The sequence below is a fragment of the Dermochelys coriacea genome, chromosome 6, assembly GCF_009764565.3.
Source record: "Dermochelys coriacea isolate rDerCor1 chromosome 6, rDerCor1.pri.v4, whole genome shotgun sequence".
NCBI classification, from domain to species: domain Eukaryota; kingdom Metazoa; phylum Chordata; order Testudines; family Dermochelyidae; genus Dermochelys; species Dermochelys coriacea.
Genome location: NC_050073.1, coordinates 63844048 through 63860612, shown reverse-complemented (window position 1 = coordinate 63860612; position 16565 = coordinate 63844048). Strand labels below are relative to the sequence as shown.

General features: G+C 43.2%; 1 protein-coding gene across 6 annotated transcripts in view; it reads right to left on the bottom strand.

The window, feature by feature from the left end:
- Window positions 1-16565, bottom strand: part of UBR1 (ubiquitin protein ligase E3 component n-recognin 1) — a 158709-nt gene that overhangs the window by 49111 nt on the left and 93033 nt on the right. For all 6 annotated transcript variants that reach the window (XR_006282337.1, XR_006282338.1, XM_038407956.2 and 3 more), the window contains exons 30-31: window positions 16032-16237; window positions 1466-1559 (exon numbers count right to left, since the gene is read on the bottom strand). Coding sequence is in view for 4 of the 6 variants with exons in the window: in XM_038407956.2 (XP_038263884.1) it covers window positions 1466-1559; window positions 16032-16237 (300 nt within the window). In the remaining 2 variants the exon portion in view is untranslated. The remainder of the gene's footprint in view (window positions 1-1465; window positions 1560-16031; window positions 16238-16565) is intronic.

Sequence of the window (16565 nt, the reverse complement as noted above, 5' to 3'; positions counted from 1 at the left end):
TTATATATGTATTTGTCTGTCTAACTTTAGGTCTAAATTTAAACTAAAATCATCTAATTAAATAATATTTTAAGAGCAATGAAGGAAAAGACAAGCAAATCTAACAAAGGAAATATGACAAAGGTATCTGAAAAAATGGTTTACACATACAAAATGTTTATGAAACTCTACAAAAATCAAAACACGTTTTATCTTTCCAAATTATACAACAAGCAGAAGAGTTGTAAATGTAAAATGGAAATTACATAGGTATTCCATTCATTTCAAACAGTTTGTTAGACTGCGTGTTTTGCAGTATTTTGTCTGGTGTGTGTGCGCGTGTGTTCGTTCCTTTAAAATGTAAGTGGCAGGCATTCTTTTGAGTAAAACTAAAGTGTTAATATATCAGTTATGTAATAAACAAAAGATTATATTCAAATCTTCTGCAAAATCTAGTACAAGAGAAGAGAGAGTCTTCTGTCCATTTCTTTTAATCCTATCTACTCACAGAGCAAGTTAACTTTTTCTTAATAAGGGCATGGAAACTGGGTTTCAATGTTGTTCTATTTAGGTGTATGTGGATAGGATCTACCAAGAGTAGAAGTCATTTATGTAGAATACTCAAGGAACATTTTTCTGTATGATTTTTAGGTGCTTATTTGTTTTATGCTGATATTTACCATAAAAACATATTAAAAATAGATAAAAAGCACTGAAAGTATAACTAAACTATAGCCAACTGACACATACAAATATAAAAATCAAAAAGCCTCCAAGATAGTGTCTGTATCATGTGATATCACAAAGTAACTTACAATAGGGTGATCCAGCTCTTCATATCTTTCTGATATCTCACTGAGAAGAAATGTCTAACTTTACTTTTCACAGCTTAAACCAATCTAAGGCTTTTTGTCAATATTTATTTGTCTCTCTTTCTAACTAACATGTCAATCATTGTGATATAAAAGCACTGGTAGACAAAAAGCCCTTCGTAGTCAAGTCCTTAAGTATTTCTGTCCAGAGGCAATTGCAGTCACTTGGCAGCTATGATTGGTTGGGGTAGGCCTGCTTTGGTCCTTAAGTGTAGTCAGGCCTGGTCTAGTGACATGCATACATGGTCAAAGATCATTCACTGTGTAACTCTCTCCTGGTCGTTTATCAGTGTCCCTTGTTGCATACCTTAAGGGCATGATGCAGGTCCCCATCTATGAGGAGAGGTGGCTTCTTGCTCTTGACCAGTTTTACCCCACTTAAACTATTCTTTAGGCCAATGGAGACTTGGCTCCTTTTGGTATTACTTTCTCCTGTTGGTTTTTGAGATGGCTCTTGTACCAGATTTCTTTGATTTTTCTGATTGAGTACTTGGACTGGCTGAATTATTATTTGAACTTCAATATTTTGTATTGTTATGTTGGTATACTCTTAGATACTTAAGACACCAATCTGAGGTAAAATATGAAAGAGTATTGCAAAGATATCCTCTTACTTCTGCCAGCAGGCTGCATGCATTACATGACCACAGCTTCCTGTATGGGTTCCACATGACAAATCCGGATCCATGAAAAGAGGATCTAATGTATCTGGAAAGACGGGGGGAAGCAAAAAAATTAAAAGAATATTAGTGCACGTTTGGTCAATACAGACAAAAACCCCGCTAAGTTTTCATTTATCCACAGTAAGCACATTCAAGTTAGAAATCTGGTTTTGCAAGCTTCTTCACAACAATGCCCTGACAGGGGAGCACAAGCATAACTACGCTGATACAGTTCCACCCCTTGTTCTATCCAGTCCTATCTTAATGTGCAATTACCAAAGGGAAAAAAAATGAAATCTGAAATCAACGGTCAGTCAATAAATGAACATCCTTCTCTTTTGAATTATCTTTTGGAAAAAGAAAAGGAGTACTTGTGGCACCTTAGAGACTAACAAATTTATTAGAGCATAAGCTTTCGTGAGCTACAGCTCACTTCATCGGATGCATTTGGTGGAAAAAACAGAGGAGAGATTTATATACACACACACACAGAGAACATGAAACAATGGGTTTATCATACACACTGTAAGGAGAGTGATCACTTAAGATAAGCCATCACCAGCAGCAGGGGGGGGGAAAAGGAGGAAAACCTTTCATGGTGACAAGCAAGGTAGGAATGCATCCGATGAAGTGAGCTGTAGCTCACGAAAGCTTATGCTCTAATAAATTTGTTAGTCTCTAAGGTGCCACAAGTACTCCTTTTCTTTTTGCGAATACAGACTAACACGGCTGCTACTCTGAAGCAAGGTAGGCTAATTCCAGCAGTTAACAAGAATATCAGAGGAACAGTGGGGGGTGGGGTGGGAGGGAGAAATACCATGGGGAAATAGTTTTACTTTGTGTAATGACTCATCCATTCCCAGTCTCTATTCAAGCCTAAATTAATTGTATCCAGTTTGCAAATTAATTCCAATTCAGCAGTCTCTCGTTGGAGTCTGTTTTTGAAGCTTTTTTGTTGAAGTATAGCCACTCCTAGGTCTGTGATCGAGTGACCAGAGAGATTGAAGTGTTCTCCAGGACTGAAGGTAAAAAATCCATTACAATCTACATACCACACAGACTATGCTGACAGCTTGTGCCACACACTCTCAAGGAAACTGCGGAACCACCTGATCACCATCCTCTACAGCAAACAGGGAAAGATTAAGAATGAGCTCTCAAAACTGGATACTCTCATAAAGAACCAACCTTCCACACAAACTTCCTCGTGGCTGGACTTTACAAAAACTAGACAAGCCATTTACAAAACACGCTTTGATTCTCTACAAAAGAAAAAGGACACTAAGCTATCTAAACTACTATATGCCACAAGGGGCCACAACAATGGTTCCCGTAACCCACCCAGCAATATTGTTAATCTATCCAACTATACTCTTAGCCCAGCGGAAGAATCTGTCCTATCTCGGGGCCTCTCCTTTTGCCCCTCCACCCCCACGAACATGATACAGTTCTGTGGTGACCTAGAATCCTATTTTCGACGTCTCAGACTCAAGGAATATTTCCAACACACCTCTGACCAACATATTAACCCACAGAGACCTTCCTGCCAACACTACAAAAAGAAGGATTCTGGGTGGACTCCCCCTGAAGGTCGAAACAGCAGCCTGGATTTCTACATAGACTGCTTCCGCCGACGTGCACGAGCTGAAATTGTGGAAAAGCAGCATCGCTTACCCCATAACCTCAGCCATGCAGAACACAGTGCCATCCACAGCCTCAGAAACAACTCTGACATCATAATCAAAAAGGCTGACAAAGGAGGTGATGTCGTCATCATGAATAGGTCGGAGTATGAACAAGAGGCTACTAGGCAGCTCTCCAACACCACTTTCTACAAGCCATTACCCTCTGATCCCACTGAGAGTTACCAAAAGAAACTACAGCATTTGCTCAAGAAACTCCCTGAAAAAGCACAAGAACAAATCCGCACAGACACACCCCTGGAGCCCCGACCTGGGGTATTCTATCTGCTACCCAAGATCCATAAACCTGGAAATCCTGGACGCCCCATCATCTCAGGCATTGGCACCCTGACAGCAGGATTGTCTGGCTATGTAGACTCCCTCCTCAGGCCCTTCGTTACCAGCACTCCCAGCTATCTTCGAGACACCACCGATTTCCTGAGGAAACTACAGTCCATTGGTGATCTTCCTAAAAACACCATCCTAGCCACTATGGATGTAGAAGCCCTCTACACCAACATTCCACACAAAGATGGACTACAAGCCGTCAGGAACAGTATCCCCGATACTGTCACGGCTAACCTGGTGGCAGAACTTTGTGACTTTGTCCTGACCCATAACTATTTCACATTTGGTGACAATGTATACCTTCAAATCAACGGCACTGCGATGGGTACCCGCATGGCCCCACAGTATGCCAACATTTTTATGGCTGACTTAGAACAATGCTTCCTCAGCTCTCGTCCCCTAATGCCCCTACTCTACTTGCGCTACATTGATGACATCTTCATCATCTGGACCCATGGAAAAGAAGCTCTTGAGGAATTCCACCATGATTTCAACAATTTCCATCCCACCATCAACCTCAGCCTGGACCAGTCCACACAAGATATCCACTTCCTGGACACTACGGTGCTAATAAGCGATGGTCACATAAACACCACCCTATATCGGAAACCTACTGACCGCTATTCCTACCTACATTCCTCTAGCTTTCATCCAGATCATACCACTCGATCCATTGTCTACAGCCAAGCGCTACGATATAACTGCATTTGCTCCAAACCCTCAGACAGAGACAAACACCTACAAGATCTCTATCATGCATTCCTACAACTACAATACCCACCTGCTGAAGTGAAGAAACAGATTGACAGAGCCAGAAGAGTACCCAGAAGTCACCTACTACAGGACAGGCCCAACAAAGAAAACAACAGAACGCCACTAGCCATCACCTTCAGCCCCCAACTAAAACCTCTCCAACGCATCATCAAGGATCTACAACCTATCCTGAAGGACGAGCCATCGCTCTCTCAGATCTTGGGAGATAGACCAGTCCTTGCTTACAGACAGCCCCCCAATCTGAAGCAAATACTCACCAGCAACCACACACCACACAACAGAACCACTAACCCAGGAACCTATCCTTGCAACAAAGCCCGTTGCCAACTCTGTCCACATATCTATTCAGGGGATACCATCATAGGGCCTAATCACATCAGCCACACTATCAGAGGCTCGTTCACCTGCGCATCTACCAATGTGATATATGCCATCATGTGCCAGCAATGCCCCTCTGCCATGTACATTGGTCAAACTGGACAGTCTCTACGTAAAAGAATGAATGGACACAAATCAGACGTCAAGAATTATAACATTCAAAAACCAGTTGGAGAACACTTCAATCTCTCTGGTCACTCGATCACAGACCTAAGAGTGGCTATACTTCAACAAAAAAGCTTCAAAAACAGACTCCAACGAGAGACTGCTGAATTGGAATTAATTTGCAAACTGGATACAATTAACTTAGGCTTGAATAGAGACTGGGAATGGATGAGTCATTACACAAAGTAAAACTATTTCCCCATGGTATTTCTCCCTCCCACCCCACCCCCCACTGTTCCTCTGATATTCTTGTTAACTGCTGGAATTAGCCTACCTTGCTTGTCACCATGAAAGGTTTTCCTCCTTTCCCCCCCCTGCTGCTGGTGATGGCTTATCTTAAGTGATCACTCTCCTTACAGTGTGTATGATAAACCCATTGTTTCATGTTCTCTGTGTGTGTGTATATAAATCTCTCCTCTGTTTTTTCCACCAAATGCATCCGATGAAGTGAGCTGTAGCTCATGAAAGCTTATGCTCTAATAAATTTGTTAGTCTCTAAGGTGCCACAAGTACTCCTTTTCTTTTTGCGAATACAGACTAACACGGCTGCTACTCTGAAACTTTTGGAAAAAGGCATCAGTGTGTTCAATCACTTTATCTGCCTGGGATTTCAGCTGTACTGTCTTTGCTCCAGTATCTGGTGATGGAGGTGATTTGCTGACTGAGGTCAGCAACAGAAGATTCTCCTAATGATCACCTACACTTTCAACAGTAGGTGACTCCCAAGCAGTTGTGCCAGTGGAAAGTTCAGAGTTCATTGGCATGCTGACTGCAACACCACTTGGCCAAAACCCGCATTTGTCTCTGGCTTGTTGCATGATGGTGTAATGCAGCGGTTTTCAACCAGGGTTCCAGGGCTCCCTAGGGGGCCGCAAGCAGGTTTCAGGGGGTCTGCCAAGCAGGGCCAGCATTAGACTGAAAAAAGAGCCACCGTGGCTTAACCACCATGTAAAAGAAGCAGTGAGAGATAAAAAGGCATCTTTTAAAAAGTGGAAGTCAAATCCTAGTGAGGTAAATAGAAAGGAGCATAAACACTGCCAAATTAAATGTAAAAATGTAATAACAAAAGCCAAAAAGGAGTTTGAAGAACAGCTAGCCAAAAACTCAAAAGGTAATAAGAAAATGTCATTTAAGTACATCAGAAGCAGGAAGCCTGCTAAACAACCAACCAGTGGGGCCCCTGGTGAATCGAGATACAAAAGGAGCACTTAAAGACGATAAAGTCATCGCAGAGAAATTAAATTAATTCTTTGCTTCAGTCTTCATGGCTGAGGATGTGAGGGAGATTCCCAAACCTGAACGGTCTTTTGTAGGTGACAAATCTGAGGAATTGTCACAGATTGAAGTATCACTGGAGGAGGCTTTGGAATTTAATTGAGAAACTTAACAGTAACAAATCATTGGGACCAGATGGCACTCACCCAAGAGTTCTGAAAGAACTCAAATGTGAAATTGAGGAACTATTAACTATGGTTTGTAACCTGTCCTTTTAAATCAGCTACTGTACCCAGTGACTGGAAGATAGCTAATGTAACACCAATATTTAAGAAGGGCTCTAGAGGTGATCCTGGCAATTACAGACCGGTAAGTCTAACGTCAGTACCGGGCAAATTAGTTGAAACAATAGTAAAGAATAAAATTGTCAGACACATTGAAAAACAAATTGTTGCGCAAAAGTCAACATGGTTTCTGTAAGGGGAGATCATGTCTTAGTAATCTATTACAGTTCTTTGAGAGGGTCAACAAACGTGGACAAGGGGCATCCAGTGGACATAATGTACTTAGATTTCCAGAAAGCGTTTGACAAGGTCCCTCACCAAAGGGTCTTATGTAAATTAAGTCATGGGATAAGAGGGAAGATCCTTTCATGGATTGAGAACTGGTTAAAAGGCAAGAAACAAAGGGTAGGAATAAATGGTAATTTTTCAGAACGGAGAGGGGTAACTAGTGATCTTCTCCAAGGGTCAGTCCTAGGACCAATCCTATTCAACCTATTCATAAATTATCCGGAGAAAGGGGTAAACAGTGAGATGGCAAAGTTTGCAGATGATACTAAACTGCTCAAGATAGTTAAGACCAAAGCAGACTGAAGAACTTCAAAAAGATCTCACAAAACTAAGTGACTGAGCAACAAAATGGCAAATGAAATTTAATGTGGATAAATGTAAAGTAATACACATTGGAAAAAACAACCCCAATTATACAAATATATAAAAAATAGCCCCCAATATGATGGGGGCTAACTTAGCTACAACTAATCAGAAAAAGATCTTGGAGTCATTGTGGATCCTTCTCTGAAGACGTCTATGCAGTATGCAGCGGCAGTCAAAAAAGCAAACGGGATGTTAGGGATCATGAAAAAGGGATAGAGACTAGGACAGAGAATACCTCATTGCCCTTATATAAATCCATGGTAAGCCCACACCTTGAATACTGCGTACAGATGTGGTCCCCTCATCTCAAAAAAGATATACTGGCATTAGAAAAGGTTCAGAAAAGGGCAACTAAAATGATTATCGGTTTGGAACGAGTTCCATATGAGGAGAGATTAAAGAGGTCAGGACTTTTCAGCTTGGAAAAGAGAAGACTAAGGGTGGATATGATAGAGGTATATAAAATCATGAGTGGTGTGGAGAAAGTGAAGAAGGAAAAAAGTTATTTACTTGTTCTCATAATATAAGAACTGGGGCCACCAAATGAAATTAATGGGTAGCAGGTTTAAAACAAATGAAAAGAAGTTCTTCTTCACTCAGTTCACAGTCAACCTGTGGAACTCCTTGCCTGAGAAGGCTAGGGCTATAACAGGGTTTAAAAGAGAACTGGATAAATTCATGGAGGTTGAGTCCATTAATGGCCATTAGCCAGGAGGGGTAAGGAATGGTGTCCCTAGCCTCTGTTTGTCAGAGGGTGGAGATGGATGGCGAGAGAGAGATCTCTAGATTATTACCTGTTAGGTTCACTCCCTCTGTGGCACCTGGTATTGGCCACTGTCGGTACACAGGATACTGGGCTGGATGGACCTTTGTTCTGACCCAGTATGGCCATTCTTCTGTTAGACTCAGTTGGGCCCAAGGCAGACAGCCGGAGCCCCACTGCATGAAGCTGAAATCTGGGACCCTGAGCCGCATAACCCAGGGCTAAAGCCAAAGTCTGTGCAATGTAGCTTTGCAGGGCCCCTGTGATGTGGGACCTCACACAATTGCTCTGCTTGCTATCCTCCAGTGAAAGTGAAGAAGGAAAAAAGTTATTTACTTGTTCTCATAATATAAGAACTGGGGCCACCAGTGCCAGCCCTGGTCTTTATATGCAGAAAACCAGTTATTATTGCACAGGTGGGCCGTTGAGATTTTATAGCATGTTGGGTGGGCCTCAGAAAGAAAAAGGCTGAAAAACCCTGGTGTAATGGGAGGCAAAAGTGTGGACTGACTACCACGTTGCTGCCCTTCAGATGTCCTGAATTGGAACTTGCACCACAAACGCCTCTGATGATGCTTGAGCTCTTGTAAAATAGTCTGTCAGGGAAGGAGCCATGACCTTCCCTAAGTCGTAGTATGTGTGGATACAGAAGTGATCCACAATGAGATTTTCCGGACCAAGAATGGACAGTCTTTCATTCCGTTTGCAATGGCTATGAAGAGCTGAGTGGATTTCGGAAAGGGTTTAGTCCTTTCTGTGTAAAATGCTAGTGCATGCTTGGAGTCTCTGTTCCTCCCTGTTAGCATGTGGTTTCGAGTAGAAGACTTCTAGGAAGATATCCTGGTTACTACCTGAATTGTGAGATCAATTTTGGCAGGAAGGTCGGGTGTGCATCTTGTTCTTGAAGATTACAGTGTATGGTGGTTCTGAAGTAAGAGCTCAGATGGCTTTCTGGCAGAACTAATGGACCAGGAAGGCCACCTTCCAGGACAGGTAGAGCAAAGAGCATCTTGCCAGCAGTTCGAATGGGGTACCTGTTAGCCTTGCCAGCAGCAAGTTGAGGTCCCAGGGAGGGAGTGGATTGTGTACCTGGTGGTATAGCTGTTTCAACCCTTAAGAAAATGACCACAGATTGGGTTCAAGAAGATCAACCAGCCATTCACCCGCAGGTGAAAGGCCAAGACTGCAGCTAGGTGAAACCTAATAGATAGTACTGTTAAGTCTGGTTTCAGAGTAGCAGCCATGTTAGTCTGTATTCGCAAAAAGAAAAGGAGTACTTGTGGCACCTTAGAGACTAACAAATTTATTAGAGCATAAGCTTTCGTGAGCTACAGCTCACTTCATCAGATGCATTCAGTGGAAAATACAGTGGGGAGATTTATATATACAGAGAACATGAAACAATGGGTGTTACCATACACACTGTAACAAGAGAGTAATCACTTAAGGTGAGCTATTACTAGCAGGAGAGCAGGGGGGGGAACCTTTTATAATGATAATCAAGGTGGGTCATTTCCAGCAGTTGACAAGAACGTCTGAGGAACAGTGGGGGGTGGAGGCAGGGGAATAAACATGGAGAAATAGTTTTACTTTGTGTAATGACCCATCCACTCCCAGTCTCTATTCAAGCCTAAATTAATTGTATCCAGTTTGCAAATTAATTCCAATTCAGCAGTCTCTCTTTGGAGTCTCTTTTGAAGTTTTTTTGTTGAAGAATTGCAACTTTTAGGTCTGTAAATTGAGTGACCAAAGAGATTGAAGTGTTCTCCAACTGGTTTTTGAATGTTATAATTCTTGACGTCTGATTTGTGTCCATTTATTCTTTTACATAGAGACTGTCCAGTTTGACCAGTGTACATGGCAGAGGGGCATTGCTGGCATACGATGGCATATATCACATTGGTAGATGTGCAGGTGAACGAGCCTCTGATAGTGTGGCTGATGTGATCAGGCCCTATGATGGTGTCCCCTGAATAGATATGTGGAGACAGTTGGCAACGGGCTTTGTTGCAAGGGTAGTATTTGCTTCAGGTTGGGGGGCTGTCTGTAAGCAAGGAATGGCCTGTCTCCCAAGATCCGTGAGAATGATGGGTCGTCCTTCTTCAGGATAGGTTGTAGATCCTTGATGATGCGTTGGAGAGGTTTTAGTTGGGGGCTGATGATGATGGCTAGTGGCGTTCTGTTATTTTCTTTGTTGGGCCTGTCCTGTAGTAAGTAACTTGTGGGTACTCTTCTGGCTCTGTCAATCAGTTTCTTCACTTCAGCAGGTGGGTATTGTAGTTGTAAGAATGCTTGATAGCTTGCAGACAGCCCCCCAACATGAAACACATACTCACCAGCAACCACACACCACACAACAGAACCACTAACCCAGGAACCTATCCTTGCAACAAAGCCCGTTGCCAACTGTCTCCACATATCTATTCAGGGGACACCATCATAGGGCCTAATCACATCAGCCACACTATCAGAGGCTCATTCACCTGCGCATCTACAAATTTGATATATGCCATCATATGCCAGCAATGCCCCTCTGCCATGTACACTGGTCAAACTGGACAGTCTCTACGTAAAAGAATAAATGGACACAAATCAGACGTCAAGAATTATAACATTCAAAAACCAGTTGGAGAACACTTCAATCTCTTTGGTCACTCAATTTACAGACCTAAAAGTTGCAAATCTTCAACAGAAAAAAAATAAACCTGCAAAAACAGACTCCAACGAGAAAAGAAAAGGAGTACTTGTGGCACCTTAGAGACTAACAAATTTATTTCGTAGCTCACAAAAGCTTATGCTCAAATAAATTTGTTAGTCTCCAAGGTGCCACAAGTACTCCTTTTCTTTTTGCGAATACAGACTAACACGGCTGCTACTCTGAGACTCCAACGAGAAACTGCTGAATTGGAATTAATTTGCAAACTGGATACAAATAACTTAGACTTGAATAGAGACTGGGAGTGGATGGGTCATTACACAAAGTAAAACTATTTCCCCACGTTTATTCCCCCCCCACCCCCTACTGTTCCTAAGACGCTCTTGTCAACTGCTGGAAATGGCCCACCTTGATCATCACTACAAAAGGTTCCTCTCCCCCCGCCACTCTCCTACTGGTCATAGCTCACCTTAAGTGATCACTCTCTTGTTACAGTGTGTATGGTAACACCCATTGTTTCATGTTCTTTATGTATATAAATCTCCCCACTGTATTTTACACTGAATGCATCCAATGAAGTGAGCTGTAGCTCACGAAAGCTTATGCTCAAATTAATTTTTTAGTCTCCTTTTCTTTTTACTATTAAGTCTGACAGTTTCAAGTGTAGTAGGTAATCCAGAATGAAAGGCAATGTTGACTGAGTAGACAAAATACACTTTTGTGCTGACCAGATCGAGAATCTTCCACTTTGCCAGGTAAGTTACTCCAGTGGACTGTTTCCTGCTCCCTAATAGCACCAAAGCATTCCAGTCGCGTGGGGTTCAGCCATGAGCTTCCATGCCATGAGATGGAGACTCAAGGCTCAGATGATGTAGATGGTCAAGGTCCTGGCATATGATGGCATATATCAAATTTGTAGATGCGCAGGTGAACGAGCCTGATAGTGTGGCTGATGTGATTAGAGATCAGGTCTGGAAATGGGGGCAGACTGATTGCGTGTCCACAGAGATCGAGGAGGGTGGTGAACCAGTGCTGACGTGGTCCAGCAACCCAGGAAAAGGGGTGTAGGGCTTGGGGGGATATTATGGGGGAATCCATCTCCAATTGGTCTCTCCCTGTTCTTTGTTTAAAATGCTTGGTGGTGGCTGCATACGGTTCAAGGACAAGGCAAATTTGTACCTTTGGGAAGTTTTTAACCTAAGCTGGTAAGAATAAGCTTAGGGGGGTCTTTCATGCAGGTCCCCACATCTGTACCCTAAAAAGTTCAGAGTGGGGAAGGAGCCTTGACAGCACCAGATCCTGGAAAGTTGACTGTATTAACTACACATTTGCCTCCACCTATCCCTTGGACCAACCTTTGATCAGCCAGTTGTGGACATAAGTGCAGACCTGAACCCCTTGTCTTCTCAAGAAGGCTGCAACCACCATCATGTACTTCACGAACTCCTGAGTGGCCACTGACAGGCCAAATGGGAGCACAGTAAATTGGTAGTGCATGTGGTTCACAACGAATCATAGAAACTATCTGTGTCCCCGAAAGATCGCAGTATGAAAATAAGAAAAGGAGTACTTGTGGCACTTTAGAGACTAACAAATTTATTAGAGCATAAGCTTTCGTGAGCTACAGCTCACTTCATTGGATGCATCCGATGAAGTGAGCTGTAGCTCACGAAAGCTTATGCTCTAATAAATTTGCTAGTCTCTAAGGTGCCACAAGTACTCCTTTTCTTTTTGCGAATACAGACTAACACGGCTGCTACTCTGAAACCTGTCAGTATGAAAATACGCATCCTTCAAGTTGGGGGCAGCATATCAATCCCCTGGATCCAGAGAAGGGATAATGGGGGCCCAGGAGACCATGTGGAATGTTTCTTCATGAATCTGTTGAGGTTTTGCAGGTCCAGGATCGGTCTGAGATCCATGTTGGATACTGAAATTAGGAAGTAGAACTCCTAGCCCCTTAACTCCGATGTAACCTCTTCCACGGCTCCAACCCTGAGGAGCAAGTGCACCTCTTGGACCAGAAGTTGCTCATGAGAAGGGTCCCTGAAGAGGGACAAGGAGGGAGAGTGGGAAGGAGGAGAACAACTGAATTGAAGGGTGTATCCCAGTTCTATCATACATGGCACCCAATGATCTGAGGCAATGCTGGCCCATGCTCAACAGAAGTGGGATAATTGGACCACAAATATAGGGGAAACTGGATCCACACGTTGTCCTGGTATGTCACCCTCGAGCATCCCATCAAAAGGCCTGCTTAGACCACACCCTGTCTCAGGGGGGAGGCCTGGCACCAGGACAGATGAGGACTGGGACAGAAGCCTCCTCTTATAGCCTCTACTCCTTCTCCTGCTATAGTCTTGTCTCCACTGTGGCTAGTAGAAGCGGGTTGTCAGTTGGAGCTTATAGTGCTTCCAGGAGGGAGCTGGTGTATGCAACCCCAGGGATTTTAGGTGGTTCTTCTTGTCTTTCAAATTATGCAGCTTTGAGTCGGTTTCCTCTGAAAAGAGCGACTTGCCTTCAAATGGAAGGTACTGCACAGTCTGCTGTAAGTCATAGGGTAACCCTGAGGACTGAAACCATGAGCTTCTTCTCATGACCACAGCTGAAGCCATGGATCATGCTGCAGAAACTGCCACGTCCAAAGCTGCCTGAAGGGATGCTCTTGCCACTGATCTCCCCTCTTCAACTAAGACAGAGAACTCACCCCTGGACTCCTGCGGCAAAAGCTCCTTGAATTTTGCCATTGCAAAAGGAGTTGAAATCGTAACGGCTCAGGAGCATTTGCTGGTTTGCTATTCTGAACTGGAGGCTGCCAGTTGAGTACACCTTCCTGTCAAAAAGGTCTATTTTTTTGGCATCGTGGGCCTAGGGAGTCAGCGCTTGCTGCTCCCACTCATTTGCCACTCAAACAGCCTGGGTGGCGGAGGAAGAGAAATCAGTGGACCTAAATTCATACCCCTTAGGAGGAACAGAATACTTTTTCTTCATCCTCTTTGCAGTAGGTTGGAGGGACGCAGGGGTCTGCCAAAAGGCCTTGATGGGGTCCAATATGGCATCGTTCAAAGGCAGAGCCACCCACAATGGCCCTGAAGCCGCTAAGATGTCCACCAGGGCGTGGATACCCAGGTTCTGGGCTACCCTCCTGAGGAGCTCCCGGTGTGCCTTGTAGTCATCCTGAGAAGGTACTATACTTGTTCCCACCACTGCCTTGTCAGGAGAGGAGGAAGAGGATGCCTTTACCAGTAAGGAGCCTTGTTCCTCATCCTCTGCACCAGCTAGGTCCTGTGATGCCGGGTCTTGCACTTCAGTACCGGGCTCAGGATCGAGGACTGGTCCCTGCTCCAAGGTAGGTGGTGCGAGAGCTCTTGACTCCAATGCAACCGAGTAGGACCTCCTTGAGTGCAGACCCTGGACTGGCTGAAAAACCCAGGAATTCCAGAATGGTCACTGTAGCTGCATCTGCCACTGCCCCAGTAGCCAGACTATTGGTGGGATGCCCTCGCTCATCTCAGTCATTGGGTATCACTAAGGCTAAGATTATGTGACATCTGTGGAATCTGTGACATCCAGTGATCTCTGTGACATTGGGGGCCCTGCAGCCGACCAGCTGCTGCCAACAGTGGGGGACCCCGACTGCATCCCTCTTAGAGATGCCAGGACGCTTCTTACTGAAGCCGAAGTACTCAGTGCCAGGTAACGTGATTTGGTTCCAAAGGGGGACAAAGTGCTGCTTCCATAAGGAGGAATTTGAGTTTAGTGTCCCTGACTCCTTCATTTGGAGTCTGAGGCTCTTGCAAATCCTGCAACTCTCCTGCACATGGGCCTCCCTCAAACACTTGAGACAGCTGCAATGTAGGTCACTAACCAGTATTAGCTTATGGCACAACACACTCCGCTTGAATCCTGGGGACCAAGGCATACCCCGGTGCCAGGGAAGGGCTAATCCTGCTAAGCAGAATCTGCTACTAACTGAAACTTAAAGTCTAGATAAACAGCTATTTACAGATAATCAACAAAATTCAGAGAGAGGTATATGTGGGAAAACGTAAGGACAAGCAGCAGTTCCAGCAACTGTCACGGGCGGTGAGAAAGAACTGAGGGGGGCAGTGGGGCCCTATATACCAGAACTATGAGGGCACGACTCCAGAGGGCACCAGAGCCAACCCGATGGATACCACTGAGGGAAAAACTTTCCAGTGGCAATGCTTGGGGTGAGCACACACCTACACTGGAACTGATACGAGCAAGCATTTGAAGAACTACTGTACCAAATCCAAAAGCAAAGACTAATTCTTAACATACAAGAAATCACTGGCAACCATTATGAAAACTTAACAGATTCTGTTGTGTTGCAATATGCAGTCGATAGGATTTAATTTTTCACAAAAGGTGGCCTTGAATAGTACAGAATTGAATGGCAATAGAACGCCTTATGTAAGCTGGGTAGAACTTTCTGTTTGAACACATATGCTTGTACTATAACATGAACACAAAGAATTTAAAGACAGACCTCTGCTTGCATGTAATAGTAAATTATACCTTACAGGTGCTAAAAGTCAAGTGAAGAATGCAATATAATTCACCCTGGCGTCAGACCACTGTTATACTGGTGTCAACATATACACAGGCACATACACTTTCCCCACTCATGCAGCTCTCCAAGTGGGGGGGAGAGGGGAATCACTCAAAGACCTGTTCCTTTAGGTGAGCTACAGAAGAACTGAATATGCTGCTAAAAGGGAGTTAAAATATCTATCTGCAAGTGGCCTTCAGCAAGTGAAGAAGATTTGTTTCCTTCTTTCCCCAGCTACTTTGGTAACATGGCATACTGTTACAGGAAGGATTTGAGAAAAGTTACTAGAGATGAGCTTCACTGGATACAATGGCATCTTTATCTGTGATTTAACCTAAATTTTTGGTATCAAGATGCGTCTGTACAGCACCTGGAAAAATGTGGTCCTTATCTATGACTAGGGTCCCTAGGCACTAGCATATTACAAATAATAAAGAAAAAAAACAATACAAAAATGGATGTTATTGGTTCATCTTTCTACACACTCCAATGTTTGGGCCATTCTTGTTTATGTTAATGTTAATAAACTTGAATAAGCAGGATTTGTACAGATGACTGGTTGGGGTTTATAACAAGACAGGAACAGCTAATTAAAAATCAATTTCTACAGTTGGATCAATATGCAATAGAGAGAAATAGCCACTCATTTTGTATCTTCAGTGCTAGAATACACACTCTTTGGTTTAAGGAACAAAACTCAATTGCTTCAGCAAATTAATTTGAAAGATTAATGTGTACTGTTTTATTTACTCAAAGTAGAAGTCATGTACACATGGAATTCATCTTTGTTTTACAAGGGAGAATGGCAGTAAATTATCCTCCACGTCTGATTTTTAGTTTTATGGCAAGGATTTTAAGACCATCTAAAATACATGACTAAAATTCTTTTACTAAATTTTTATTAAAAAAAGTAACCATTCAGTAATCTAATTAGCTGAAAGTGTTAATTAAATACAACTAAAGTGAGTTTTAAGAAGAGAACAGCAACAGCTGATATTCTTAGCTAAAAAGAGATATACCTACCACCGGAGAGTTCAAGAGTTTTCCCCCTGTGCTGAGTTAAGGCAGTGGATTTCTGAACACAAGCTGATAATACCATCACAGCACTCTCCAGCCTCACTTCCTGTTCCTCCTGACATAGGATACAGGTCAACACTTCCTTCTCAGTAATAGATGGACCTCGCTTGGGTCCCAAGGCAATTCTGGAAGACTCAATGGCCAAAGGTATGCTGTAAGAACATTAAAAGACAAGGATCAACAAACAATTAGCAGACTCCCTGTAAAGAAATAAAGATCCTCTCGAAGATATCTGAAACTATAATTTACTGCTTATATTTAACAGTAGCTTTACTGCAAAAGCCCTTACATAAAATGTACCAGAATCACTTCAGTCATCACTGAAATACATCCATCTTTAAGATGGAATGTGGCAGCTATCTATTACGGTATATTGAAATAAATTCCATTATTCCATTTATTGTTTGATGATGCCACAAGTTTACTTCCATTTTTCAAGCAACACGCAATGAGAAGTAGTTAAGAGGGTGCTTCCCTGCA